The following is a 25,591-nucleotide window of genomic DNA, read 5'->3' on the forward strand; positions in this document are numbered from 1 at the left end:
GTGGTTGTGGCCAGTGGCGCTAAAGCCTCTGAGTGGCCTCTTTGGGCGCAAACTGGTGGCGCAAGCAACTGAATTTCTAGGCCAAGGTGTTTTGTAGATCATGCTCGGAAAGAGCTGTGATGGCGTTATCATCAGCATACTGTAACTCCATAATGGTAGTGATGGAGACTTTGCTCTTGGCCTTAAGCCTGTTGAGATTGAAAAGTCGGCCATCAGTACGGTAAAGGATTTGAATTCCGGTGGGCAGATCATTGCCGATGAGATGGAGGATAACTGAGATGAACACTGCAAAAAGGGTTGGAGCAATGATGCAGCCCTGTTTTACTCCTGTCTCAACTGTATTACACACAGGATTACACAGGCTGGAGTCTATTACACACAGGATTACACAGGCTGGAGTCTATTACACACAGGATTACACAGGCTGGAGTCTATTACACACAGGATTACACAGGCTGGAGTCTGTTACACACAGGATTACACAGACTGGAGTCTATTACACACAGGATTACACAGGCTGAAGTCTATTACACACAGGCTGGAGTTGCACAGGCTGGAGTTGCACAGTATGGAGCTGTACTGATGTCAAACAGTGAGAGCAAGGACTGGTGCAGTGAGAGTTTCTGAAGCCTTGGCTCGTGTCTCTGATGTGAAGTCCACAGGCGTGGCTGAAGCCAGCCCTACAGCACAGACTGGCGACGAGGGAGCGGCGATGCTGACACTGGCTCTGATTCCTGGGCTGTGTAAACAAGGTGTTAAATACTGCAACAACCTGGCTCAATACCAGACTACTGGACAGACAGGAGAGAGACAGAGAGGGACAGGGAGAGAAACAGAGTTAGACAGAGACATAGAGAGGGACGGAGAGTGAGAGAAAGAGAAAGACAGAGAGAGAGAAAGAGAGACACACACACACACACACAGGGAGAGAAAGAAAGACCAAAGCAATTGTCTTTGGCCCTACCACAAACTCCGTTCCCTAGCCACCGACTCCCTCCCTTTCCCCAGCAACTGTCTAAGGCAGAACCAGACTGTTCGGAACGAGAATTCAGCTTCCGACCACATATCTGGGCCAAAACTAAGACTGCTTATTTCCACCTCCGTAACATCGCCCGTCTCCGCCCTTGCCTCAGTTCATCTACTGCTGAAACCCTCCTCCATGCCTTTGTTACCTCTAGACTTGACTATTCCACCGCACTCCTGGCTGACCTCCCATCTTCCACCCTCCAGAAACTTAGCTGATCCAAAGCCCTTCCGCCTGTATCCTAACTCGCACCAAGTCCTGTTCACCCATCACCCCTGCGCTCGCTGATCTACATTGGTCCCCAGTCCGCCAACGCTTCAATTTTAAAATTCTCATCCTTGTTTTCAAATCCCTCCATGGCCTCACCCCTCCCTATCTCTGTAATCTGTTCCAGCCGTACGACCCTCAGAGATCTCTGCACTCCTCCAATTCTGGCCTCTTGCACATTCCTGATTTTAATCGCTCCACCTTCTGTTGCCTAGGCCCCAAGCTCTGGAATTCCCTCCCTAAACCTCTCCGCCTTGCCACCTCTCTTTCCTCCTTTAAGATGCTCCTTAAAACCTACTTCTTTGATGAAGCTTGAACCTGTCCTAATTTCTCCTGATGTGGCTCGGTGTCAAAACTTTTTTTGATTGCGCTCCTGTGAAGCACCTTGGGACATTTTACTGCGTTGAAGGCGTTGTATAAACGGTTCCGCCACAGACCCAATTCATGTACGAACCGGGGTCAAGCAAGGCTGTGCCATCGCACTAACGCTCTTCTCGATCTTCCTTGCTGCAATGCTCCATCTCACCCTCAGTAAGCTCCCCGCTGGAGTGGAGCTAATTTACAGAATAAACGGGAAACTCTTCAACCTCTGTCGCCTCCAGTCCAGATCCAAGGTCGTCCCTTTCTCTGTCGTCGAATTACAGTATGCAGACGATGCTTGCGTCTGCGCTCACTCAGAGGTCGAACTCCAAACCATCGTCAACACCTTCACCGAAGCGTACGAGAGCAAGGGCCTTACACTAAACATCAGTAAGACAAAGGTCCTCTACCAACCTGCCCCCGCCACACAGCACTGCCCCCCCGATTATCAAAATCCACGACAAGGCCTTGGACAACGTGGACCACTTTCCATACCTCGGGAGCCTACTGTCAACAAGGGCAGATGTCGATGACGATGACGAAGTCCAACACCGCCTTCAGTGTGCCAGTGCAGCCTTCGGTCGCCTGAGGAAGAGAGTGTTTGAAGACCAGGACCTCAAACCCGGCACTAAGCTCATGCTCTACAGAGCAGCAGTGATACCCGCCCTGCTGTATGCCTCAGAGACATGGACCATGTACAGCAGGCACCTCAAAGTACTGGAGAGGTACCACCAACGCTGCCTCCGCAAGATCCTGCAAATCCATTGGCAGGATAGGCGCACCAACGTCAGTGTTCTTGCTCAGGCCAACATCCCCAGCATCGAAGCTTTGACCACACTCGATCTGCTCCGATGGACGGGTCACATTGTCTGCATGCCCGATACGAGACTCCCAAAACAAGCGCTCTACTTGGAGCTCCGGCATGGCAAGAGAGCCCCAGGTGGGCAGAGGAAACGCTTCAAGGACACCCTCAAAGCCTCCTTGAAAAAGTGTAACATCCCCACCGACACCTGGGAATCCCTGACCCAAGACCGCACAAAGTGGAGGAGAAGCATCCGGGAAGGCGCCGAACACCTCGAGTCTCTTCGCCGGGAGCAAGCAGAAGCCAAGCGCAGGCAGCGCAAGGAGCGCACATCAACCCAAGCACCCCACCCACCCGCCCCTTCAACCACCGTCTGCCCCACCTGTGACAGAGACTGTAGGTCCCGCATTGGACTCATCAGTCACCTGCAAACTCATTTTTAATGTGGAAGCAAGTAATCCTCAGTTCCGAGGGACTGCCTAAGAAGAAGAAGATATAAATGCAAGTTGTTGACAAGAGAGAGACAGAGACACAGACACACAGAGAGACAGAGACAGACACAGAGAGACAGTGACACAGACACAGAGAGAGACAGAGACACAGACACACAGAGAGACACAGACACAGAGAGAGACAGAGACACACACACACAGAGACAGTGACACAGACACAGAGAGAGACAGTGACACAGACCCACAGAGAGACACAGACACAGAGAGAGACAGAGACACAGACACAGACACAGAGAGACAGAGACACAGACACACAGAGAGAGACAGACACAGAGAGAGACAGAGACACAGACACAGAGACACAGACACAGACACAGAGAGACAGTGAGAAAGACAGAGATAGAGACAGAGATAGAGACAGTGAGAAAAAGAGAGTGTGAGAGACAGAGGTAGAGACAGATAGAGACAGTGAGAAAGAGAGAGTGTGAGAGACAGAGATAGAGACAGTGAGAAAGAGAGTGTCAGAGACAGAGACAGAGACCAAGAGAGAGTGTGAGAGGCGACAGAGAGAGTATCGCAATAGTTTGAGGAATCAGCAAAAATCGGATAGTGAGTGGTGAGGATGGTGGACTCCCTGAGGATGCGCAGTTTGTTTGGGAAGAGCCCCCGTGACCTTATTCCCCCCGTTATCAGTGTGATTGATTTTCATTTAATATTTCCATGGTGATTGAGACCAATGACATTGATTAATTGAGCCTCAGCCTCTATTGTGTTTATTTACCAATTGAGCCTCATGAATTATTTATTCTGCATCACTTATTTAGTTGCCTTCAAAGGTCAGGAGGCGATGATTAAAATAAGATGCCCATTCTGGAATGTCATTTCACCGTTGCTTTGCTTCTCTGCTCTGTGCTCCACGGATTCGGGGCTCTCCAATCTGTTTTCCCTTTGAGCTTTTTTTTGTAGTAGAGGGGATCCCATCATTGAGTCACAAAGAACTGGAATGTTTTCCCATCTAATTTCCTGCCTACCTCCTGCTGGGATCCAGTCCCCTGGCAGCCTTGGCGGGAGCTTTCATCAATTGACCTCCCGTCTCCAACCACTCCGCCTCCGCCCCTCCCCCCCCCCCCCACCCCCCCGGCATTGGTCGTCCGACATGCCAATCATCGCAGAAATTAGAAGAGAAAGACTTATATTTCTATAGCGCCTTTCATGAGCTTGGGCTGTCCCACAGTGCTTTACAGCCAATGAAGTACTTTTGCAGTGTAGTCACTGTTGTAACGTGGGAAACGCGGCAGCCAATTTGCGCACAGCAAGCTCCCACAAACAGCAATGAGATAATGACCAGATAATCTGTTTTTGCAGTGATGTTGTTTGAGGGATAAACATTGGCCAGGACACCGGGGAGAACTCCCCCTGCTCTTCTTCGAAATAGTGCCGTGGGATCTTTTACGTCCACCTGAGAGGGCAGACAGGGCCTCAGTTTAACGTCTCATCTGAAAGACGGCCCGTCCGACAGTCAGTACTACACTGGAGTGTCAATAAGTCAATAATGGCGGCTATGCTACCCATAACCCTCTGTGACCCAGAAAGCGCTCTATCCACCGCGTACGTCCGGGCCACATTGCATCCTGGGAGTGTTGCAGCCCTGCTGTTTAGCACGAGTCTGGACAGAGCAAAGCAGGAGCAGGAAATATCCCAATGATTTTTCTCCCGGATTGCTCGCAGCATTGTCCTGGAGATTAATCTCTAATTCCGGGAACGTCCAGGATAATCTGTGAGGGTTGGCAACCATTCTGAAGTGAAATCAGGAAGCACTCCATCAGTACCTCACTGGAGTGTCAGCCTGGATTTTGTGCTCAAGTCTCTGTAGTTTGAAGGGTGAGCTGATCGAGTTGTTTAAAATGATGAAAGGATTCGCTAGGATAGAAACGGAGAAACTATATCCTCTGGTGGGGGAATCAAGGACGAGCGGACATCATTTTAATTAGAGCTAGGCTATTCAGGAGTGGAATCAGGAAGCACTTTTTCACAAAAAGGAAATAAGAACATAAGAATTCGGAGCAGGAGTAGACCATACGGCCCCTCGAGCCTGCTCCGCCATTCAATGAGATCATGGCTGATCTTCGACCTCAACTCTACTTTCCCGACCGATCTCCATATCCCTTGATTCCCGAGAGTCCAAAAATCTTTCTATCTCAGCCTTGAATATACTCAATGACTCAGCATTCACAGCCCTCTGGGGCAGAGAATTCCAAAGATTCACAACCCTCTGAGTGAAGAAATTCCTCCTCATCTCAGTCTTCAATGGCCGACCCCTTATCCTGAGACTATGCCCCTCATTCTAGAAATCTGGAACTCTCTCCCCCAAAAGGCTGTGGATGTTGGGGTTCAATCGGAGCTTTCAAGACTCAGATCAATAGATTTTTGTCGGGTAAGAGTATCAAGGGATATGAGCAAAGGTGAGTAAATGGAGTTAAGATAGAAGCGAAATCTAATTGAGTGGCGGAACAGGTTCGAGGAGCTGAATGGCCTCCTCCTGTTCCTGTGTTTCTATGTGTCTAACCCTACCTGTGCTGTCTCAGCCAAGTCTCCATGTGTGAGCGCCGATAGGGAGTGTAGGGATGGAATCTGACCATTGAGAGCGCTGTAGCCCAGGCCAAACCTGTCCACACCCCATGTCCACACACCCATACTCACCAGCGGGAGACAGCGATTCGGAGCAGGAACGCTGGCCGATTCTCCCTTCCTGCAGTTAATGGTTTAGGCAGGGCTGCCGTGCCTTGGTGATTATATATAGATGTAATGAGAGACCTTTTTCACCAATAACAGTAAGCCACAGAAGATACACAAAGAGAACAACCATATTATTACAGTTCAGACTCAAGAACTGACATGCAGCCGCAGAGCTGACACGACTCCCCGTGTAAAACGCGATGCGTTATGGATGCGAATCATTTCAAAGTCTATTTTAATGAAATATTTCTTTTAGTAGGTGGGCCCAGGTTTCAGCTATGGCTCAGTGGGTCACACTCTTGCCTCTGAGTCAGAAGAATTTAGGTTCAAGCCCCACTCCAGAGACTTGAGCACATAATCTAGCCACTAGAGCAGAGCCCTGTACACAGGAATCTGTGTGTGTGTATGTATTTGAATGTGTGTGTGTGTACATCTACAAATGAATGTGTATATGAACACATATGGTAAAATATGTGTATATATCAGTGTATGTAGGATAGTGTTTGTGTGTGTGTTTTTATGAGTAGATGGGTGATTTTTTTATTATATATATATAAGTGTATCTGTGTGACTATATGACTCATTGGGTACAGTAGCATAGTGGTCATGTTACTGGATTAGTAATCCAGAGGCCTGGACTAATGATCTGGAGACATGATTTCAAATCCCACCACGGTAGCTGGGGAATTTAAATTCAGTTAATTAAATAAATCTGCTATCTGTGTTGGTGACCATGAAACTACTGAATGTTCAGGGAAGGAAATCTGCCGTCCTTACCCGGTCTGGCCTATATGTGACTCCAGACCCACAGCAATGTGGTTGACTCTTAACTGCCCCCTCTGAAATGGCCGAACAAGCCACTCAGTTGTAACAAACCGCTACAAAGAAGTACTCCCACTATGGGAGTGCCTTCACCTCACGGACTGCAGCGGTTCTAGTACGAGGCTCACCACCACTAGGGATGGGCTTGCCAGTGACGCCCACATCCAATGAATAAAAGAAAATGACTGTATGTATACCTGAGTGTGGGTGTATATGGGGAGAGAATGCAATGGCACAGAACTCATTGAGGAAGTACAATCAGGAACAGAATGTGCCTATTTGATAGGTGAGTGAATCTGAGTGTGACAAGCTGTTTCCAACACTTCTGCTGTGTGAATAGGGAGCGTATTGTGGGTACTGAGTCATGGCGTTTTGTACAACCACACGATACAAAGCAGTTACAGCACTCTTTTCGAGTCCCAATAATAGCCACAAACACCGGCAGTAAAAGGAAATAAGATGGGATTTGGAAGAATGTGAACAGGCTCTTTGAAGGCCCTGCTGTTAATGGTGTGACATTGCCCCCTACTGTTAATGTCCGTTCAATGACAGTGAAGCTGGTGGGGATCTTTGCACGACATGCTGTATTAATGAGCCTGTATTCCCTTTTTAATGAGTTTATGCCTTCCCTGCCCTATTGCAGCTGTCTGCACATCTACATGATGTTTTATATTAAATCAGAGTTTGAGATGAAGGACCAGCAATGTTGTTTCAGGCTCATTGGTACCAGGGTTCTTTATTGAGGGAGCGCTGCACCGTTGGAGGATCACTACTGAGAGAACACTGCGCTGTCGGAGGGGCAGTGCTGAGGGAGCACTGCGCTGTCGAAGGGGCAGTACTGAGAGAGCGCTGCGCTGTCGGAGGGGCAGTGCTGAGGGAGCGCTGCGCTGTTGGAGGGGCAGTGCTGAGGGAGCGCTGCACTGTCGGAGGGGCAGTGCTGAGAGAGCGCTGCACTGTCGGAGGGGCAGTACTGAGGGAGCAGTGCGCTGTCGGAGGGGCAGTACTGAGGGAGCTCTGCGCTGTCGGAGGGGCAGTACTGAGGGAGGGCTGCGCTGTCGGAGGGGCAGTACTGAGGGAGTGCTGCGCTGTTGGAGGGGCAGTGCTGAGGGAGCTCTGCGCTGTCGGATGGGCAGTACTGAGGGAGCGCCGCACTGTCAGAGACACAGTACTGAGGGAGCGCCGCAGTGTCGGAAGGTCAGTACTGAGGGAGCGCTGCACTGTCGGGGGACAGTACTGAGGGAGCACTGCACTGTCGGAGAGGCAGTACTGAGAGAGCGCTGCGCTGTCGGAGGGGCAGTGCTGAGGGAGCGCTGCGCTGTCGGAGGGGCAGTGCTGAGGGAGCGCTGTGCTGTCGGAGGGGCAGTACTGAGGGAGCGCTGCACTGTCGGAGAGACAGTGCTGAGGGAGTGCCGCACCATCGGAGGGGCAGTACTGAGGGAGCGCTGCACTGTCGGAAGGCCAGTACTGAAAGAGCACCGCACTGTCGGAGGGGCAGTGCTGAGGGAGCGCTGCGCTGTCGGAGGGTCAGTACTGAGGGAGCGCTGTGCTGTTGGAGGGGCAGGTCTGAAGGAAATCTGCGCTGTCGGATGGGCAGTACTGAGGGAACGCTGCACTGTCGGAGGGACAGTACTGAGGGAGCGCTGCACCATCGGAGGGTGAGTAATGAGGGAGCGCTGCACCGTCAGGGGCAGTTCTGAGGGAGTGCTGTACTGTTGGAGGGACAGTACTGAGGGAGCGCCACACTGTCGGAGGGTCAGTACTGAGGGAGTGCCACACTGTCGGAGGGGCAGTACTGAGGGAGCGCTGCACTATCGAAGGGGCAGTACTGAGGGAGCGCCGCACTGTCGGAAGGGCAGTACTGAGGGAGCGCTGCACTGTCGTGGGGACTGTACTGAGAGAGCGCTGCACTGTCAGAGGGGCAGTACGGAGGGAGCGCTGCACTGTTGGGACAGTACTGAGGGAGTGCTGCATTGTCAGGGGGACAGTACTGAGGGAGTGCTGCATTGTCAGGGGGACAGTACTGAGGGAGCGCTGCACTGTCAGAGAGGCAGTACCGAGGGAGCGCTGCACTGTCGGGGGGGCAGTACTGAAGGAATGCTGCACTATTGGAGGGGCAGTGCTGAGGGAGCGCTGCGCTGTCAGAGGGGCAATGCTGAGGGAGCGCTGCGCTGTCGGAGGGGCAGTGCAGAGGGAGATCAGCGCTGTCGGAGGGGCAGTACTGAGAAAGCGCCGCACTGTCAGAGAGTCAGTACTGAGGGAGCGCTGCACTGTCGGAGGGACAGTACTGAGAGAGCGCCGCACTGTAGGAAGGGCAGTACTGAGGGAGCGCTGCACTGTCGGAGGGTCAGTACTGAGGGAGCGCCACACTGTCGGAGGGGCAGTACTGAGGGAGCGCTGCACTATCGAAGGGGCAGTACTGAGAGAGCGCCGCACTGTCGGAAGGGCAGTACTGAGGGAGCGCTGCAATGTCGGGGGGACAGTACTGAAGGAGTGCTGCACTGTCTTTCAGAAGAGACATTAAACCGAGGCCTTATCTGCCCTTTCAGTTTGATGTACAAGATCCCATGGCACTATTTCTCAAGTTTTCACTCATTCATTTGCATATCGCCAAATATAAAATCTTGTTTATTAGTGTCCTTGCGCCCTAAAGAAGCAGCTTAATTTTAGGAGCCTCCTTAAAGGCCCGCAGCAGGAGCGAGTAGCGGAAACTCCCTGTGGTGATTAATTCGATCAGGGGGTGTGGCCAGTTTTGTGGGCAGTGCCGACCTCTAGCGCGATATTTTTAAACTAGCGCAAAACACTGTGGCAACTCAATTTGCGCTGGATTTAATTTGCGCTTAAAATTCCGCAATCGTTTGGTCGATTTCGGGTGAATTGCGCTGAAAAAACCAGATGCATTAATCCTTCTGTTTTTGCTTTGTTTTAGATGCTATAACTGTGGCGGTTTGGATCATCACGCCAAGGAATGTAAACTAGCCCCCCAGCCTAAGAAGTGCCATTATTGCCAAAGCATCGGCCACATGGTGGCCAACTGCACAATCAAAGCTGCTCAGCAACAGCAATCCGCCAGTTCTCAGGGAAGGCAGGAAAGCAAACCAACGACAGGGCCGTTGGCATCGCCTGCCTCACCCACCACGCCACACGAAGTTGGTGGTGAGCACAGCACCGCCCTACTCCTGGAGGAGACGGGGGAGCACTTGGAAAAGCTGCTTCCGGAAAGTTCCGAGAGCGCCCTGCAAGAATCCGCCGAGGAGCCGAGCAGGCAAGGCTCGAGTTTGCAGAAAAGAAAAAAGACCTGACGTCTGTCAGCGCTGGGAACCAATTCAGGATGCAAAACTACCTCAGGTTCACCTACACTGCCTAGATCAAAATCCAGCAGTTCTCCAAAACAATCTAAAGATTTCATCATGAATCCAACTTCTACTCATTCTGACCAGGAATAGGATTTGGACATTCAGCTAACTGAGGCACACTGAAACCTTTTTAGACGACAGATTCCTCTCGCCACCCCACCACCAAAATCTTCAGAGGTCCATCTTAATTCCTGTAATATTGAGACTTTATTTCGCCTATGTCCATTTTTCCAAAGAGCTGAGAGCAAGAGTTCTCTCTTTCCTCTAATATAAGACCGAATTCCTTGCTCCATGCCAATTCCTTCTTCTTTTTCTTCTAGGTATCAGCAACAATGGCTTGACAAGCCAACCACCGCATCGACTATTCTGAAAGCTGACTTGCATTCAATTCTGAACATTGGCCATCCAACAAAGGTGTTGAAGTTCCTTCACCTCTGGTCCATGACCTATGCATTACGGCACCCTCCCCCTACACAATTCAGCCTTTAATTCACCGAACACCACGTGAGATGATGAAGAATCAGTGATGTGCCCTTAAAAACTTTGAACACACACAGCTACATCCCCCAGAAAATGGACAGTACTCACATCTGGGACAATCATTTTCCCTTTTTAACTGGAGGTTATTGATCTCATCTCATCTCAGCTCATCAGGTGGACAAGTTTTCATCTGCCCCATGTCTGGAAAATCTGACTTTCTACCGTTGACTAGTCAATACTAAGAGTTAACTTAACAACACTCTCATACAGGTAGCACAACCAAAGATCTCAGAGCCACAAGATGGAAATAATAATGCCATAGGATCTAAACTTGACCATCAGTTGGTGACAGATTTGGATAATTTCCCACCAATGCTGCAGTGTTTCTTGTGTCTGTATATTTGCAACAGCCCTGACGAGCTACTATATTCTACATTAGGTTAGCTTTCCAACGAATTAAAGAAAATCTCAAGGCTGGGAGTGACGACAGGATCATCTGGTCTGACTTCCTAATGTCCTAGCAATTATAACCAATGATATGATTCTATTCAAGATACCTGTCCAATTTTACCTTGAAGAGAACTAAGCCAATTGACCCTACAACCTCCCTAGATCAGCTGTCCCAGGAACTGACCTCCCTCTCAGTATTGTTTCCTTCCATCCCACTTTGATCCATCTCTCCTCATGTTCCTCAGAAGCACCATGTTTGTTGAGCTTGCACTGAGATGAAGAATTGCTGATCCAGAGGAGAGAAGGCTTGAAATGAATGGTCTGTTGCAGATAGCACATGGACACCCAAACCTGGTGCTGGCTGGTGGGGCATGGTCCAACATCACGTGAAACCCTACCCTGAGATGAACCCAACATCACGCGAACCCCTACCCTGAGATGAACCTTCTACTACAGCCAGAAGATAGTCTGACCAGTGGTAAGAATGTATACTTCCCCCTGCCCCCACCTCCATTCACTGATTCATACTGTGGATGATATGAATGGTGAAGGTGTAAGTGGGCTTGTATGAAATTACTTTGCCTGCAGAGACTCTGACTTGTTTATTTTAAACGCCAGTTAAATAGCAGATGGAGGAGTTCCATGCAAACTCGGGAGAGCAGTATCGCACAGCGCAAAGTTTTGGAATCACTTCTGTCCATTTGCTCTGGGATGTGTAGCTGTTTTCTATAAAACCAAAGCCCCCCCACCCCGCGTCTGACAGCCGGGGTTGTTTGCTGTCCGTGGAGTGTTCACCAGGAGCCAGCACCTTCCTCGCCAATGGTGTAAGGAGTTGTCTTCATTGAAAGTTGAAATTTGCGAAGAAATCAGTGTTAGAATTTCTGGAAATTTAATCTGCTGAACAACGCCACTCTGCCGCTGTATAATCACATCACTGTGCTTGATATTATGGCCCAGTGAACTACCAAATAAATCCCCACCATGTGCCTGCCACCCACTGACTATCAGTTGACAGGAATGCTCATGTCTCACAAATCGTTTTTTAATACATTCATGCGTCGCTGGCAAGGCCAGCATTTATTGCCCATCCCTAATTTCCCTGACAAGTGTCTTGCTCAGCCACTTCAGAGGGCAGTTAAGAGTCAGCCACATTGGTGTTAGATTGGAGTCACATATAGGCCCAGACTGGGTAAGGACGGCAGGTTTTCTTCCCTAAAGGGCATTAGTGAACCAGCTGGGTTTTTAACGACAATCTGACAGCTTCATGGTCACTTTTACTGAGACCAGCTTTTTATTTTAACTGAATTCAAATTCTCAAACTGCCATGGTAGGATTTGAACTCCATGTTCTACTGGAGAACTAGTCCGGTAACGTGATCCCTATACTACCTGCACCAAGTTAAACCCAGCCTGTATACGGTAATGGCATAAATTTGTGTCTTTACCATTCCAGGCACACTGATTTGCCACAAGGGGAGCCCATGGAGGGCACCTATCCGGACTCCTCCCACTTGGAGCTCTGCACTGAGAGTGCTAGAGACGGGAACCGACCTCACCATTATTTAAACATCGCACAATGCGGATAGGCCCGAAGATCCATGGGCCACAACCACAGTGGTCATCCCGAGGTCATGCCCTCCAGTGCTAACCCGTCAAGAGTTTGCGAGGTCAGTGTTGAAGGACCACCTTGCGGATGCAGGGGGCCATTGCAGGAGCATCTCCTGCGTCCGTCTGCCCCAAGAGGTTGAATTACACGGTGCCCGCCCACCATGGGCGGGTGGTCCTACCTCCCAGAGATTCCATCGAGTCCTTCTTCCTGGCCTGGACCCCCAATCCCTTCGGTGGTATCCACTTTCCTGGCTGGACCCTCTGCCCCCACCGCCCTCTCTCCGTTGGGACCCACTTGTACTCTTTTGGAGGCCATAATGCTCACGTCTCACGATGTACCAGCCTCAAGTCTTACCTGACGCAGGAAGCCCCAGCGTAGGGAGAATTCCCAGATTCCCGGCTCCAGCTCTTGCCGCTATTGGTTTTGGAGAGTCTGTCCAATACTAGGGAACTGGCAGAGTTGACTGGGCTCCAGCATAACTCAGCGCCGATTGGGGATTGAGCCAGTAACACAGCTGGCCTCTGACTCAGTACCACACTGCATTGTGTATTCACTCTCTGAGCCATGGGGGGCCCTCTGCAGTTATCACGTCGCACCATTCCCAATATTCAACATTCCCAACTCCGCTCATTTCCATTTCTAAACATTGCGAGGGCTCCTCTCGTCATTGAGATTCCATTTGCCAACTTTCAACCAAATTTAAATGACACTCTTAAACTTTGCTCTTCGTTTTTGCACGATAGGATTGGGAGGGGAACTTAAAGCTACTTTGTGAATATTAATGAGTTTCAGGCTGCCCCTCTTTTACCCAGATTGTACCTTCATCCAAGGAAATTTTGATCTCAGGGATTTCAAAAAACACCAGCAACTGATCAGATTCGAAAATGTCTTTAAAGCGGAGTGACTCAGATTCCATCTGGGCAGCAGCAAGGGGGCAACAGCTGGAGAGCAGCAAGGGGGCAACAGCTGGAGAGCAGCAAGGGGGTAACAGCTGGAGAGCAGCAAGGGGCAACAGCTGGACAGCAGCAAGGGGGAACATCTGGACAGCAGCAAGGGGCAACAGCTGGACAGCAGCAAGGGGGCAACAGCTGGAGAGCAGCAAGGGGGCAACAGCTGGAGAGCAGCAAGGGGGCAACAGCTGGAGAGCAGCAAGGGGCAACAGCTGGAGAGCAGCAAGGGGCAACAGCTGGAGAGCAGCAAGGGGGCAACAGCTGGAGAGCAGCAAGGGGGTAACAGCTGGAGAGCAGCAAGGGGCAACAGCTGGACAGCAGCAAGGGGGCAACAGCTGGACAGCAGCAAGGGGGAACATCTGGACAGCAGCAAGGGGACAACAGCTGGACAGCAGCAAGGGGGCAACAGCTGGAGAGCAGCAAGGGGGCAACAGCTGGAGAGCAGCAAGGGGCAACAGCTGGACAGCAGCAAGGGGGAACATCTGGACAGCAGCAAGGGGACAGCAGCAAGGGGGCAACAGCTGGAGAGCAGCAAGGGGCAACAGCTGGACAGCAGCAAGGGGGAACATCTGGACAGCAGCAAGGGGGCAACAGCTGGAGAGCAGCAAGGGGGCAACATCTGGACAGCAGCAAGGGGACAACAGCTGGACAGCAGCAAGGGGGCAACAGCTGGCTGCCACAAGGGGGCAACAGCTGGAGAGCAGCAAGGGGGCAACATCTGGGCAGCAGCAAGGAGGCAACAGCTGGTTGCCGCAAGGGGGCAACGGCTGGACAGCAGCAAGGGGGCAACAGCTGGAGAGCAGCAAGGGGGCAACAGCTGGAGAGCAGCAAGGGGCAACAGCTGGAGAGCAGCAAGGGGGCAACAGCTGGAGAGCAGCAAGGGGGCAACAGCTGGACAGCAGCAAGGGGGCAACGGCTGGACAGCAGCAAGGGGGCAACATCTGGACAGCAGCAAGGGGGCAACAGCTGGAGAGCAGCAAGGGGGCAACAGCTGGACAGCAGCAAGGGGACAACAGCTGGCTGCCGCAAGGGGGCAACATCTGGACAGCAGCAAGGGGGAACATCTGGACAGCAGCAAGGGGCAACAGCTGGACAGCAGCAAGGGGGCAACAGCTGGACAGCAGCAAGGGGGCAACGGCTGGCTGCCGCACACCTGGGCTAGGGAGGAAACAGGGGTGGGGGGTGGGGACGAGCCAACATTGCTGTTCCGAGCCAAAGTACTGAAGTGCTCATAGTGCCCCAACTGCTGTCAGCTAACGCAGTATAAGCCCAACTATAACCCATGGGGTGCTCATGAATTTCATTCCTTTGCTTCCCATCTCCAAGAAAATGTTGTCCCAATCTCTTGAGTTGCCTTATCTCAAGTTACTTTTGCCCTATCTAGAGCTGAGGTTATATAACTGGCTGCTCCAGGAAGCGAGGCTGCACAGAAGCTCCTCGTCACAGTGATAGTTGCTGGCTATTTTGGACTGAGTCCAATCAGATTTTTTTTTTGCAATTAAATGTTTGCGGGATTTTACCAAAGTGCAGCTGGAAGAGAGATTGAATTGTCCCGAGCCCACTATACATGTAAAGGTATTTTGTTACATTGGCAAGCCAGGTAGTGTTTACAGACTGACAGCTGTGATACTGACTTCCACTAGTGGTCTTAAGGACAGTCACGTCTCAAGGACTCCAATTATCAACCTGCGACAAGTTGTAGTTTCAACTCTGACAGGGGAGCAGGCTCAGGACCAACAAGTCCATCCACTCATTCTAAGTTTTAGAGCCCAAATCCCCTATAGTGCTCCCTTGACATCTGCCCTTGTCTTGACTGCGGAATTATAATTGGAACTCTAGTTTACAATCTGCGAGTGATATTCTGCAATTCTTGAGTTTTTGTGTGTGTTTGTGTAAGGGTGGTGACTGTTGGGAGAGTTGAACGTAGATCTACATTGAATGCAAGAATGCGCCAAAGTGTATCCAGCCATTACCTCTGGACAATCTCCCATTGTGACTGACTCCCTCTCGTTCTCGCCACTCGATCAACTGTATCCAGACCCAGCGAGTGCCCCCTCACCCAGCGAGTGCCCCCTCACCCAGCGAGTGCCCCCTCACCCAGCGAGTGCCCCCTCACCCAGCGAGTGCCCCCTCACCCAGCGAGTGCCCCTCACCCAGCGAGCCCCCTCACCCAGTGAGTGGCCATCACCCAGCGAGCCCCCTCACCCAGCGAGCCCCCTCACCCAGCGAGCCCCACCCAGCGAGTGCCCCCTCACCCAGCGAGCGCCCCCTCACCCAGCGAGCGCCCCCTCACCCAGCGAGCGCCCCCTCACCCAACAAGTGCCCCCTCACCCGAGCCCCCCTCACCCAGCGAGCCCCTGTCACCCAGCGAGCGCCCCTCACCCAGCGAGCCCCCGTCACCCAGCGAGCACCCCCTCACCCAGTGAGCCTCCCTCACCCAACAAGTGCCCCCTCACCCGAGCCCCCCTCACCCAGCGAGCCCCCGTCACCCAGCGAGCCTCCCTCACCCAGCGAGTGCCCCCTCACCCAGCGAGTGCCCCCTCACCCAGCGAGTGCCCCCTCACCCAGCGAGTGCCCCCTCACCCAGCGAGTGCCCTCACCCAGTGCGCCTCCCTCACCCAACAAGTGCCCCCTCACCCGAGCCCCCCTCACCCAGCGAGCCTCCCTCACCCAGCGAGTGCCCCCTCACCCAGCGAGTGCCCCCTCACCCAGCGAGTGCCCCCTCACCCAGCGAGTGCCCCCTCACCCAGCGAGTGCCCCCATACCCAGCGAGTGCCCCCATACCCAGCGAGTGCCCCCTCACCCAGCGAGTGCCCCTCACCCAACGAGTGCCCCCTCACCCAGCGAGTGCCCCTCACCCAGTGAGTGCCCCCTCACTAGGGCTGTACACTGGTCCCACTGGGGTGGGGGAAGACCAACTTCACCCAACACAGGCCTAATTTCTTTACCAATGGAGTAATTCTGTTTCTCAATAACTATACAGAACAGTTGATTTTCAATTCTTCAGTTACACATGCACCTCATGCTGTGGAATTGAGGGGAGACCTGTCAATCTGTCAATCAAAGGTCCAGACCAGCTGGCCTGGCCTCATTGTCACACGTGCTCTGATGATAAAATCCTTTGGGAGTGTTACGGTATGACCCAGTTACAGATCACGTAATGTTCAAAGCACACCTGTGTATGGCTTGGAGACCACTGTCACATTACAGTATGCAACATGACCAGACTGAGCCAGCACCTGACCAGAACAATTCCCAGTTTCACCTGGCCTGAAAAGAAAAGGGTGGGGGGAGGGAGAAGGGGACTCATCAACACTCCCAGAAGGGGTACAAACCCTTACCAGCTATGCGTCACTTTGTATCTTATGAAAGCAAAATACTTTCTTTTTATGTAATACAATGGCCCTTTTTTTCACATGTTTCACAGTCACATTGCGATGATCTGACAGGCACCTTTGGAAAGCTGTGCCAATGGAACACGGTGCCAGTGGAACACTGTGCCAGTGAAATGCTGTGCTAATGGAACACGGTGCCAGTGGAACACTGTGCCAGTGGAATGCTGTGCTAATGGAACATGGTGCCAGTGGAATGTGGTACCAGTGGAACACGGTGCCACTGGAATGCAGTGCCAGTGTAACACGGTGCCAGTGGAACACTATGCCAGTAGAACACGGTGCCAGTGGAACATGGTGGCAGTGGAACACTGTGCCAGTGGAACACTGTGCCAATGGAACACTGTGCCATTGGAACACTGTGCCAATGGAACACTGTGCCAGTGGAACGCTGTGCCAATGGAACGCTGTGCCAGTGGAACACTGCCAGTGGAACACGGTGCCAATGGAACACTGCCAATGGAACATTGTGCCAGTGGAACACGGTGCCAGTGGAACACTGTGCCAATGGAACACGGTGCCAGTGGAACGCAGTGCCAATGGAACACTGTGCCAATGGAACACTGCCAATGGAACACTGTGCCAATGGAACGTTGTGCCAGTGGAACACTGTGCCAATGGAACACGGTGCCAATGGAACACGGTGCCAGTGGAACACGGTGCCAATGGAACACTGTGCCAATGGAACACTGTGTCAGGCCATCTGATTGAATTTTTCTGTCAACTGCTAAAGAGTTTTTTTTTAGAAATCTTTCCCCTTCCTCAGAGGAAACAATTTTAGAATCAGTACAGGAGCCAGAAACGGCCTATTCCTTTTCCCAAAAGTACACAATCAGACAGCGGATGGGACAGGGAGGTGAAAGCAGGGCATCACCTCTCCCATTTGCTAAACTGTTGATATTTCACTGCTAATCGTAGCAAACAACTCCTTCACACTGTAAGACACAGCTGCATGGAACAGCGCAAACCTGCATTTTAAGAACCAGACTGTGGATGTCTGGAAATCTGCAGACACACATGAATAGATCATCTGGGTCAAAGTCAGAAAAGCACAGGGGAGAGTGGAGCCAGGGCTGTGAAAACTGGAAATCTCTTGGATCAGGACTTAGCAAGAACTTGCTGTGCTGAAACTGGCATTTTTTAAAATAAAAGTAATGTTTAAGTCTGTATGCTGATATCAGTGTGCACTCATACAGTGCTTGCAGACTATGTTTTAATATATTGTTTTTGTATTTTTATATATTGTAATGTATAACTGCAATCAACTAACTCAGGATGAAAAGCTCTACTCAGGGACTGTATGAAGCTGTTTCATTTTGGTAGTGTGGTGTTTTGATGTATAATCGAACTGCAATGGTACAATTCTGGTGAAAACTGGATCTACCTCTCGGTATTTTTTGTACAATGGTAGTTTTCTGATAGTCTTTCAGAGCAGACATTCCTCTATATCTGTCTGCTGGTCTGTAACTTCTCAAAAGTGATTAATGAGCATTTAAAAAAATAATGTTGATCTCATTGTGTTGAATGGTTCTGTATTAGAGGGAGTGCAACAGCCAGGGACATCCTGCAGTGGAATAATGGAGAGTAAACATTGATCCAAGTGGTCAGATTAGTCAAAACAATGCGAGATCCAATTCCTCGCTGTCAACACCCCCCAACTCCTGTATCAAACAAAATATGCCACAGCTTTCAGTCTCCTGCAATCTGAACTATTTTAAATTCTAAGGGAAAGATTAGGTAAACTCTAGGATTAAAAAGCAGGCAGAAAACAAATCAAGTGAGGCCTGCGTCACAAGTTGATTGACTCATGATTAAAATTTCTTAATTTTTGGATTCAAAGTTAAGCAATTACCCATTGTGAAAAAGAGTAGTTCCAATACAGTTCCATTTTGAGATGTTCCATTCTTTTTGTCCTTAGTATATCTGGAGCAGGCTACATTATCCAATTCCGATGTTTAGGTTCTCACTCTGCAACCTTGCAGCTCCTGGTTTGACATTTGCTTCGGCTGACAGCTTTGGCGAGAACATAAGAACATAAGGAATAGGAGCGGGAGTTGGCCGTACAGCCCCTCGAGCCTGCTCCACCATTCAATAAGGTCATGACTGATCTTCTACCTCAATTCCGCATTCTAGCCTTGATTCCCTTAGTATCCAAAAATCTATTGCTCTCAGTCTTGAATATACTCGAGGACTGAGCATCCACAGCCCTCTGGGGTAGAGAATTCCAAAGATTCACAACCCTCCGAGTGAAGACATTTCTCATCATCTCAGTCCTAAATGGCCGACCCCATAGTTCTAGACTCTCCAGCCAGGGGAAACAGCCTCTCAGCATCTACCCTGTCAAGCCCTCTAAAAAGAGGTCACTGCATCGAGTATTTTCCCTCTGATTGAAACATGCGGCCGAATTAAGAAGAGAGTTTGAATGGAGTTGAGACAGGTCGATAGAATGAAAGTGCTCTCTTTGATGCCTGTAAGGATCCAAAGTGAAACTAATTTGAGCAGCCTCACACAGTTCACAATGAGCATGGGTGCACATTCAAGAAGTTCCATAATAGATGGGCAATCTTGTTTTGAGAGGCCAGCCGGGTGATCGGCAAGTCAAACAGGAATGACGCACAAGACCTATAGGATACAGAGTTAGTCACGATCTATAGGATATAGAGCTAACCACGATCTATAGGGTACATACCTAACCAAGATCTATAGGATATAGAGCTAGCCAAGCGCCTATAGAATATGGAGCTATCAGAGAGCTATGGTCCAAATTTTTCTTAAGTTTTCGAACTACCTATCAGACGCAGCCAATAATCCCTAGAATATAGCGCTAGCCACACAAAGACATAGAAAAAGGAATAGAGAGCAAAGCTAGATGGGAATCAATATGATAGAGGGCTGGTCAGTAATCTGTACACAGTCCAGTGACAGCCGTGGGTCACACTGCAGGTGTCTGGGACAACTAGAATCACCCCTTTCCTGGTTGGAGGTTCTCCAGTCCGACCACTGTTGCACTCCCCTCATGTGTCTGTCTACAGTGTCCATTGTGTGGGTGTAAACACTGCTATATTATGCAATAAGTAGAATCGTGTTTAGCGTAGGTTTGATAGAAAGGCATGAAACATTTGAACTCTTTTAGTGTTCATTTGTCTCCCCAAGTCACAGGCTGTGCTCTATAAAGCGAATGTTTCATGCCCATTATAGTGAAGCAACAAAAGTATACACAGATTGTGTACACTTTTCAATTTGAATAACTATACAGAGCTACCTCAGAATAGGTTTAATATGTTACTGTGACTAAAGAGTGGAACTCACAAAAGGAATATGCAATTTCCTTGAGTTTCCCCCAATTGTCTTTCTAGTTGCTCCTGTGAATAAGACAGATGTGAACACTTTTTTGTGCTTGTCTTGTGTGTATCGGTAGTTACCTAGATACTCAATAGAATTTGTTACTTATTCTCCTAAAAATGTGATATTTATATCTATCGTGTTTACCTTTACTTTTTAAACACATTTTTAAGACATTGTTTACAGATCGCTGGATAAACCAAAGGATGTAATTGGGATTGTACAGGAAGAAGTGACGGGAGAATGTAGCGTCGTTTACTGCTAGTAACCAAAGCAATGCAGCCTCAATGGGTTATAACCGCTGTTGTAACCGCGATATGATGAGGCTGTGTGAGAGACCATTGAGAGCCAGGGGACAATCCAGAACTGTAACACATTTGCAAGAAGTGAATTATAACTTGACTTGAAATGAAAATTGGATTAAAAAAGGGTTGTGTTTTGTGTACATTTTCTTGTCGATGTGTTTTTTTTAGTCCTGTGTTTGTTTATAATAATATGGGGCATGGATTTCATTAACCTAAAGACCCCACTGTGACATTAATAGTGTAGTGAAAGAAAAAAAAAGGACTTGCATTTATATAGCGCCTTTCACGCCCTCAGGACGTCTCAAAGCACTTTACGGACAATGAAGTACTTTTTTTTTGAAGTGCAGTCGGTGTTGTAATGTAGGAAAAGTGGCAGCTAAAGTTCCAGACAGCAAGCTCCCATAAACAGAAATGACATAATGGCCAGATAATCTGTTTCAGTTGATTGTGTTGGTTGAAGGATAAATATTGACCAGGACACCAGGAGAACGCCCCTGCTCTTCTTCAAATAATGTTGTGGGATCCACTGGGGCAGTCCTAAAGATTGAAAGGTACCTTATTTGGTTTCACCTCTCATACCCCTCTATCCCTTTCTCTTGCCATATATCTATCTAGTCCCCTCTTGGATCTGCTGACATTATCCCCATCTCGTGTCTGCCTGGGCAACCGGTTCCCTATTTTCACCACACTCTGTGCTTAATTCAGAATTACACCATTTTTTTAAAAAACAATCTACACAATGTGGCTGTTTATTTCATTCTTTGCCCAGGTACAATCTCAGAAAGATGATTTCTGTTCACAAGGTTTCTGAATCAGCATCATTACTACAACTGTTAGCAGTGGTACAAGAGGATATAGCTCAGTGTTAGACTGAACGCTCCAATAGAGAAAGATTTGCATTTATATAGCGCTTTTCACAACCTCAGGATGTCCCCAAAACACTTTACAACCAATTAAGCACTTTTGAATTGTAATCACTGTTGTAATGTAGGAAACGTGGCAGCCAATTTGTGCACAGCAAGCTCCCACAAACAGCAATGAGATAAAGATAAATGACCAGATCACCTGTTTTAGTGATGTTGGTTGAGAGATAAATATTGGCCAGGACACCGGGGAGAACTCCTCTGCTCCTCTTCAAATAGTGCCGTGGGATCTTTAATGTCCACCCAAAAGGGCACGCATGGCCACAATACGCTTTAGATGAGGAATCAGCCAAAGGCTTCAATTAAATCAAGGTCCCCGAAACCACTGGAGGCCAAAACATACATTTATTATATCATCTTTCACACATGGAAACGTTCCAAAGTGCTTTACACCCTCTGGGTGAGTCGCAGACATTGAGCAGGAAGCAGAAGACAATTTAAAGGAGGGAACTGAAATCATGGTCAAAGAGCCAAGTTTCAAGGAGGTTTTTTGAAGGAGGACAGCAAGATAGCGAAGCTGGGGCTGGGGCAGAATGGGGAAAAGGATTTGGGAATGGAATTCCAGAGTGCAGGATCATGGTGCCTGAAGGGTCCACTATCGCTATAGTGCGTGGTGCAGAGGGAAGATTGCAGGTCTCAGTAGCAATACCAGAGTCTCACCTGCCTTCACAACCGGAGCGCACGAACATACAAAGAACGACAGGCAGGAACAGACCAGCTGGCCCATCAAGCCTGCCCACACTCGAGATGGCCAGGGCATTGAGATGGGCACTTCCCACTATCCCCACAGCCATGTAATCTCCTGGGAGAGGCAAAAAAAACCAGGGCCAATAAGGGAAAAAATTCACTGGGAAATTCCTCTCCGACCCCCTCAGGCAATCGAAATCCAGCCCAGGAGATGAAGGACAGAAAGAGGGAGAAAATGAACTAAAACAAAGAAGTGTTTCAGTCTGCTTCTTAAAAGTAGCAGTCAACTTTATTTCTATTTCAGACTAAGTAAGACCTCCCTCACTCCACCCAGTCCAGCTGCAAGGTTTCAGCAATGAAGGCGAAGATGTCCGACTCTTCCTCGATCACCTTGGTGGTGGGTTTTCCAGCCCCGTGCCCAGATTTGGTGTCGATCCGGATCAGGAGAGGGTTTTTCTGATTGGGGCTGTGCCCCACTATGTGCTGCATGGTAGCGATGTACTTCAGAGAGTGAAGGGGCACCACTCGGTCATCATGATCAGCGGTCAGCAGCAGCATGGCTGGGTACTGGACACCTGCCTCTGGTACCTTGATGTTGTGGAGCGGAGAGTATCTGGGGGAAAAAGTAATTCTTTATTATTAAAAGATTCCCACTCCCCCTCCACCCAGTAACAGCTCCCTAATTGGCCTCAGCGCCATTGGGCGAAGGAGATGGAAAAAAGTCAGGCAGGGTGCCTGTTGGAAAGTGCACATGCGCAGATGGTGGGGTGGGGGTGGGAATGGGATCAGGTTAGCTATGACCACCCCTTCCATGATGGAACAGTCTCTTGAAACTCACTGTCCAGGGTCATCCATGATAAATGGGCATTTGGGTAAAGTACCCAGAGGGCAGTCAGTAGCCATCGAACTGTACCCCAGTGAGAGTGAGTGCCCGTGCAACTGTACCCCAGTGAGAGTGAGTGCCCGTGGAACTGTACCCCAGTGAGAGTCAGTGCCTGTAGAACTGTACCCCAGCGAGAGTCAGTGCCTGTGGAACTGTACCCCAGTGAGAGTCAGTGCCTGTGGAACTACCCCAGTGAGAGTCAGTGCCTGTGGAACTGTACCCCAGTGAGAGTCAGTGCCTGTGGAACTACCCCAGTGAGAGTCAGTGCCTGTGGAACTGTACCCCAATGAGAGTCAGTGCCTGTAGAACAAACCCCAGTGAGAGTCAGTGCCTGTGGAACTGTACCCCAGTGAGAGTCAGTGCCTGTGGAACTACCCCAGTGAGAGTCAGTGCCTGTGGAACTGTACCCCAGTGAGAGTCAGTGCCAGTGGAACTGTACCCCAGTGAGAGTCAGTGCCTGTGGAACTGTACCCCAGTGAGAGTCAGTGCCTGTGGAACTACCCCAGTGAGAGTCAGTGCCTGTGGAACTACCCCAGTGAGAGTCAGTGCCTGTGGAACTGTACCCCAGCAACAGTCTGTGCCCATCGAACTGTACCCCAATGAGAGTCAGTGCCCGTGCAACTGTATCCCAGTGAGAGCGAGTGCCCGTGGAACTGTACCCTAGTGAGAGTCAGTGCCTGTGGAACTGTACCCCAGTGAGAGTCAGTGTCTGTGGAACGGTACCCCAGTGAGAGTCAGTGTCTGTGGAAATATACTTCCCTGAAATTTAATTGAGGTGCTCCATAATATTAGTGGACTTGAAGGCAGTTCCCTGCAGCGGATAGCACATGTTTATGAAATATGTCAGAGCCACCAGCTCCAAAGTATCTGAGATACCAGGGTCATAGAGTCATAACGGCACAGAAGGAGGCCATTCAGCCCATCGAGTCCGTGCCGGCTCTCTGTGGAGCAATCCAGTTAGTCCCATTCCCCCGCTCTATCCCCCTAGCCCTGCAAGTTTACACCCTTTCTTGAACAAGGGCTCACTCACTTGATGAGCCAGTCAAACTGCTCCTTTTTATTGGAACAGCCGTAGTCGGAGGTCCAGGCATGGCCGATGGTAAACTTGTGAAACTTGAGCATATCCATCAGGCCGACTTCAGCGACCACACAGCCGAACAGGTCGGGCCGCTGGTTCACACACGCACCTGCAGGAGAGGTACAGTATTACAATCACAAAATGCTTACATATCACTGAGACAAGATGAGGGAGGCCATTCGACTCATCTAGCCTTTCCTTCCATAGAAACCTACTGCCCACCCATCACAGCTAATTGCCTCTCAAATAACTCCAGACTTTTGTATCCACTCCCTACCCAAGACTATTCCAGTTTTGAACTTGCCTTTTGCCAGTTTGTAAGTATGTCCCCCTTGCCCTTAACTTGAAATAGTGCTCGAGATTAACACTTTCTCCTTGGTCCTCTACACACCTCTATAAGAAGAATTTCTCTCACCTTTCCCCATAACTGAGTCGATTGACATTAGGGATTAACTTAGTGTCTCTTCTCTGCATTGTATCCAAGGCTTCAACCACACAGCATCAGTATGGCAGCCTCAGACTTAAATCTACTGATCTGGCAATCCAGCTCAGCAGCCTGTGTGAGAAGGTTGTGGGTTCAAGTCCCACTCCAGAGACTTGAGCACAAAATCTAGGCTGACACTTCTGTGCAGTACTGAGGGAGTGCTGCACTGTCGGAGTTGCCGTCTTTCAGATGCGACATAAACTGAGGCCATGCCTCTCAGGCGGGTGTAAAAGATCTCATGGCACTATTTTGAAGAACAGGGAATTCTCCCTGGTGTCCTGGGCCAATATTTACCCCTCAACCAATATTACTAAAACAACAGATTATCTGGTCATTTATCTCATTGCTGTTTGTGGGACCTTGCTGTGCGCAATTGGAGTGTTACAACCGACACCAATCCTGCTCTCACAGGAATCCTCACATACACACTTTCCAGTAAGAGTCAGTAGCTAGCAATCAGGAACTGCTTTCCTGTCCCCGCTTGCTAACCCAGGGCAGTTAAAACCGACAACTGTATCTCTGCCATGGCCTCCTGAGATCATCTAGTTCTGCACAGACTAGGATTGGTACCTGATCCTTTCCTAGACCGAATGGCTCAACTTCAATACAGTTTGTTTAATTCTGGGCTTTCCTTGTGCGTATTACATATCCTCAACATGACTCACACACTTGTTTTACTCAATCATTGTCAGACTTGGACTCCCTACCCACGAGCAGACCCCCATTGGAGCCTCCATTGATGGTGAGTTTCTCTTGGCAGGTGAATCCTTCCTGGATCAGGTACTGAGCTGCACACTGGAAATCATCAAAACAGTTCTGCTTGTTACCCAGAATCCCGGCTGCAGAGAATGAAAAACAAAACAGGTTACACATGGGATGGGAGCGAGTCTCAGAGGTATTATTCCCAACTCTTGAGTCACAAGGTGAGGGGTTCGAGCCCCAGTCTGGACAGTCCCAGCAAGTGGGGACTAGAACCTGGTCTCTAAATACTGGGTTGACATCCCACAGGGGACTTGCATCCGGTCGAAGTGACCACTGGCTGAGGGGTAGTATTCCCGCCTCTTGAGCCTCAAGGATTGGGTTCGAGTCCCTCTCCAGGCAGCCCTGGTGAGTGGAGACCAGAGCACTGCCTCTGAATACTGACGTCCATGGGGGGAACTCGTGTCCGATGGGTGTGAGTGTACTCCACCCGC

The 25,591-nt window shown here is 49.9% G+C and overlaps 2 protein-coding genes across 3 annotated transcripts in view; one reads left to right on the plus strand and one right to left on the minus strand.

Moving 5' to 3' along the window:
• The window catches only part of LOC147103291 (protein lin-28 homolog A-like), a 417,282-nt gene extending 403,901 nt beyond the window's left edge, over window positions 1–13,381 (plus strand). Inside the window, exon 3 of the mRNA XM_085963186.1 lies at window positions 9,390–13,381. Coding sequence (XP_085819312.1) covers window positions 9,390–9,762 — 373 coding nt within the window. The 3' untranslated portion in view covers window positions 9,763–13,381. The remainder of the gene's footprint in view (window positions 1–9,389) is intronic.
• Window positions 13,382–21,592: 8,211 nt separating this feature from the next.
• Window positions 21,593–25,591, minus strand: part of LOC147103292 (prolyl endopeptidase-like) — a 35,514-nt gene continuing 31,515 nt past the window's right edge. For both annotated transcript variants that reach the window (XM_085962755.1, XM_085962756.1), the window contains exons 13-15: window positions 25,106–25,237; window positions 23,867–24,023; window positions 21,593–22,566 (exon numbers count right to left, since the gene is read on the minus strand). In XM_085962755.1, the coding sequence (XP_085818881.1) occupies window positions 22,275–22,566; window positions 23,867–24,023; window positions 25,106–25,237 (581 nt within the window). In that variant the 3' untranslated portion in view covers window positions 21,593–22,274. The remainder of the gene's footprint in view (window positions 22,567–23,866; window positions 24,024–25,105; window positions 25,238–25,591) is intronic.

This window comes from Somniosus microcephalus, chromosome 20 (genome assembly GCF_052327205.1).
Source record: "Somniosus microcephalus isolate GS21.2 chromosome 20, FLI_Smic_1.0, whole genome shotgun sequence".
Lineage (NCBI taxonomy): Eukaryota > Metazoa > Chordata > Chondrichthyes > Squaliformes > Somniosidae > Somniosus > Somniosus microcephalus.